At 47.9% G+C, this 4,915-nt stretch overlaps 1 protein-coding gene across 1 annotated transcript; it reads right to left on the bottom strand.

Moving 5' to 3' along the window:
- Positions 1 to 1,550: 1,550 nt before the first annotated feature.
- On the bottom strand, positions 1,551 to 2,921 carry LOC108796632 (gastrula zinc finger protein XlCGF17.1-like). Its single transcript, XM_018568132.1, has 2 exons — positions 2,816 to 2,921; positions 1,551 to 2,591 (listed from the first exon to the last, which is right to left on the bottom strand). Exons 1-2 carry the CDS (start codon positions 2,919 to 2,921, stop codon positions 1,594 to 1,596), a joined length of 1,104 nt encoding a protein of 367 aa, XP_018423634.1. The 3' UTR covers positions 1,551 to 1,593.
- Between the last annotated feature and the right edge of the window lie 1,994 nt (positions 2,922 to 4,915).

Genomic DNA, 4,915 nt, shown 5'->3' with positions numbered 1-4,915 from the left:
TATGTAATATTAACCCCCTAAAGCGGGTGTCACTAAATGGCAGAACGCGGTCCGGGCACAGACCGAGTGGCGGTTCTGTCTGGAAAACATTCGCTGACCTGCACTGGGCTGGGTGACAGTGGATACACCGGCCTCTAAGGTCGGTGCATCCACTTCCAACCATAACCCGGCACCGCCCCCTCCGTTTCAGTTATTGGTTGCTGGAACCACCGACGTTCTATTAACCATTAGGCATTACATTAGGCAGGGCCAGCTGCTGCAACTATAAGTGATCTGGGTGGCTCTACTGCCACTGATAACTTGTACTAGGGTGATCCCCTGCATATACACCTCCCCCCGGTTTTTTTTTTGGGTCCCTTGCATCGCTGGGGGGCCCGGGAACCATGGCAAACAGTGTCAGCATGGAGAGCAGGAGCAGACCGGGGAACATCCGTTTTCCGATCTTCTCTATGCTGAATGAAACAGGGAGCACTGTGCTCCCAGCACTTCCTGCTTCAGAGTCAGTAAGTGAAGTGACGGTGTTCTATCGAACTCTCCAACTCATCGAAATCTCCAACTACCTCACTTCCGGTCCTCAGAAAGACTGAATCGCTGTACAGTTGCGGTGCGCATGTGTGCATAGCGTTTTCAGAATACTCGTGGAGTTTGCCACCTGCTGAATATTGTTAAAATGCAGCTGTACAGAAGCTCCGTCAGTCTTTGTGTTTTGCAGTCTAACGAAATCTCAAACTTGCAAGTACCCGGCAGTGAGGTAGTTGGAGGTTTTCGACGAGTTGGAGCTTTCGACAGAACACCGGGTGAACAGACGATGAAGCACAATTCCACGTTTGACGTCCTGTATTAGAGGACAGCGGAGACATCAGGGGTCTAATACACTACCAATGTCTCCATAAAGAGAACCTGTCACCTCCAAATGCTGTTACATAGGGGCTTGACAGCCTCATGGGGATAGCAAAAGTTAGGTGAACAAAAATTAAATAAAAGATGGTAAAAAATAACAAAATACATTAAAAAAAGAATTAAAAGGGGATAAAAAAAGTAAAAACCCCCACCACCCCCCCGCGCCAGGCTTTTGTATGCTGACAGCGGACTTCCTCAAAGGGAGGGGTGCTGACGGAGCCAGGCACTGCTTGAATTTTGACATTCGAACAGCGTATGACCAACTTAAGTCCCCCTGCTTTGTCTCTGCCAATGACTGCATACATCGGAAAGAAGAGTTGAAACAAATAGAATGAAAACACAATCACAGAGGAAGCACAAAGGAATAAAACTATGAAATACTGTTCATGTAACAAGTGGGCAAAGTGCTGGTTTTCTTCTTGCCGCAGCCAGCTCTGGAATCCTGCGGGATGTGGCGTTAGGGTCAGAGTCTCTTCCTTCATTTAGAAGACATCCGTGGTTCATTGCTTGTGTGGGCCATCAATGCAATAGATCTTCCACAAATGGATCATGATTAGTGACCAGTATGAGTTATTGGGGGTTTCAGTGAAACATCTCCCACACTATCATGAACATGGCGGCTTCCCGGTGTGAATTCTCGCCCATAACATCTTACTTCTTTCCGGTAAACCATTCCCCGCCATCTGAATATGACTACTGCACCTCTGCCGTGCTGTGAGTTTTCTGGTGATAAACAAAAGCCGAGCGCGTGGTAAAACTTTTTCCACACTCAGGACAGGAATACGGCTTCTGACCGGTGTGAGTCCTCTGGTGGCCGACGAGAGCCGAATTCGTGGTAAAACTTTTCCCACATTCCGAACAGGAATACGGCTTCTGCCCGGTGTGAGTTCTTTGGTGGTAAACGAAAGCCGAGCGCGTAGTAAAACATTTCCCGCATTCCGGGCACGAATACGGCTTCTGCCCGGTGTGAATCCTCTGATGGTCGGCGAGAGCCGAAGTCGTGGTGAAACACTTGCCGCATTCCGTACATGAAAAGGGCCTCTCCCCCGTGTGAGTTCTCTTGTGGTTGACAAGGACTGAGTGCGTGGTAAAACATTTTCCGCATTCCGAACATGGGTACGGCCTGACCCCGGTGTGAGTGCTCTGGTGTTTGACAAGAGCCGAACTTGTAGTAAAGAACTTCCCGCACTCCGAACAGGAATAGGGCTTCACCTCGGCGTGCGTCCTCTGATGCTGGAGAAGGCGGGCGTTCGTTTTGAAGCATTTACCGCAGTGGGAACAAAAAAACGGCCGCTCGCCGGTGTGAACCCGGAGGTGGTATGTAAGATTTGACTTCTGGCTGAAACATTTCCCACACTCGGAGCACACATAGGGGGTTTCTTCCGTGTCATATATTTCTTGATTAATCGAGCACAGTTTCCGAAGAAAACATCTCGTGCACACGGAACATGGCTTCTCCCCCGTGTAAGATCGGTGGTGTACGGTGAGAGTTTCATTCTTGGTCAAACACTTCCCACACATGGAACACAGGAGCTTTTCATCCTTTTTGTGATCTGTAGGACGCGCGGTGGCAGGTGAGCGATTAAGAAAACCCTCCCTGGGTGTAGAGGAATCACTGGACGCATAGGAACGGGCTGGGAGTGGAATTGGGCTCGTGGGATTGTGTGTGATGTAGTTTATGGGAAGTCCCCCTGGAGGAAATAAGAGATGAATGGGAAACAGTTCAACCAGCAAACAAAAACACACGTTGTATGGATATTAAAATGTTTCCGGAACGTCTCCCCCTTAAATATTTCACCGAAAAGCACAATAGATTATAGGCAAGGAGGGGGGATGGGACATTCATCTGAGTCATCCATAACATGTCTTCTCACTTATCAATGACTCAGATGAACACCTCCCCTCCCCTCCTTACCAATCCTGTCAAGGGATTCAAACAGAACCCAAAACATTGAGGGACAATCCATCAGTTTGAGAGTCCACAATCTTTCATTGTTGACAACGATCATAAAGGCAATCATGGTTTCGGGGGAGGGGGGCAGGGGGAAGACTCCTATCTACAAGCTCCTGATGGATATTCTAAAAGTGGAAAAAGCCATTTTTATAGACATGTGAAGTGACATTCACACATTCCAGGATCCATCTGTAGGAAACACACGAATAACTAAACACGTATACACACTCACAGTGGGTGTACATTCCAGTGCCTTGTAGCTGTTAGCTTGCTTATTGGCGCAGTTCATTCTCTATATTTTATTGTAGGAAACACACACTGACTGAATACAGGTAAAGGGGGCGGGACATTGAGGGAACCAAGGACTGCCCACTGTTTTCACACACTTCTACTTCTAGTGAATGCAAATATGTGTTACCTGTACTGATCTCCACAGGAATTTCCTCCTCTTTGATCCTCACAGTTTCTTCCTCTTCCTCCTCCTCCTCGGATTTGATGTCTCTCCGAGTGTCTCTGGTATCTGTGAATAGAGATGAGATTGAAGCCCCCCTGTACTGAGATGTATGAGAGACCCCAGAGAGTGTGTGTGGGGGAGACTGGTCACGTCTCTTGGCTGGTAATACACAATGACATGATGTGAGGAGGAGAGGCGGAGTCTAATAGAGGCTGATGGCTCCTGACTCCCCCCACTAGACACATTCCGTCCCCCCATTACTGTCTACTGACAGAGGAGGGGGAGAAGAAGAGATTGTTGTAGTGACTGAACAAGGAGAATCTGGGACTCTTCTCTGGATTTAGTGTTTATTCCTCACCTGTGCTGATCTCTGGAGAATGTTCCTCCTCCTTACAAAGCACAAGCATCTCTTCTTCATCTTCAACTTTAACAATCAGGCCTTCCACCTGAATAAAATGAATTATGTTCTTGGCAATTTTATCTGCATCATGACAGAAATGTCATATTACTTTCATTAAGACTCTTAGTTCCATTTACCTCATACTCCTGAGGGATCTCCTGATGTTCCTGTGTGGAATCCCGGGAATTAAGAGGACGGGTCTGAGGGATCTCCTGATGTTCCTGTGTGGAATCCCGGGAATACAGAGGACGGGGACATCTCTCTGGGGTATTTCTGTTCCTGGATCCATCTGTAGGAAACACACACACTGACTGAAAACATTGTTTCTATGTCTTTATATCAGAGGATGTGTATCTAGGGGGATCCTCAATACTCAGGAAATGAAAGTCTCCTCTTACCCGGTGATGTGAGGGGCGGCCGCTTCTCCATCATGACGTCCTTGTAGAGATCCCGGTGTCCTTCTAGATACTCCCACTCCTCCATGGAGAAATAGACAGAGACATCCTGACACCTTATAGGAACCTGACACACACAATGATACAGTCACCATCCAGACACATCCCTTGTCTGTTCCTGGATCATGTCCCAGAATTCCCGGCACCGCTCACCTCTCCTGTCAGCAGCTCAATGATCTTCTGGGTGACTTCTAGAATCTTCTTATCACTATTTATCTCAGGCATTAGGGAGGGAGTTGGAGGCTCCTTCATGGCGCTCTGGTTCCTGCTCCAACTTTGTGACACGCTTGTCATGTGATCATCGGACGGCTTCTTCACTATAATACATTCCTGGGTTTTAAGAGAGAAAAAAAATATCACTAAATTGCATTGTAAATCCATGGTGGTTCCCAGAAACCTTCACTTCCTTCTTCAGGTCTGCTAAATAGTGATAATGTCATGTGACCTCCCAGAATCCTCCTCACCTCTCCAGACAGCAGGTAGATGATCTCTAGGGTGAGGTTTAATATCCTCTCAGTCATGTGACCGCGCTCCGTCTCCATCTTCAATGGATGGTGATCTGTTTTGAGGTGTAGAGAGAAAGAAAGAGAACCTGTCATTGCTGGGGGAACACCCACCTGAGAGCAGAGCTCCCAGTCGTCAGCCTGACCCCCCACAATAGGGAATGTGGCTTTCCTCAGGCCTGGTCTGGGAACAAAGGGGAGCCGGGCAGGAAGAAGAGGAACCTTAATTTCTCTTTCTGGCAGTGTGAG

This window comes from Nanorana parkeri, unplaced genomic scaffold (assembly GCF_000935625.1).
Source record: "Nanorana parkeri isolate BGI_ZX_2015 unplaced genomic scaffold, ASM93562v1 scaffold1142, whole genome shotgun sequence".
In the NCBI taxonomy this organism is placed as follows: domain Eukaryota; kingdom Metazoa; phylum Chordata; class Amphibia; order Anura; family Dicroglossidae; genus Nanorana; species Nanorana parkeri.
The sequence above is the reverse complement of the archived record's forward strand: the minus strand, read 5'-3'. Positions and strand labels throughout refer to the sequence as shown.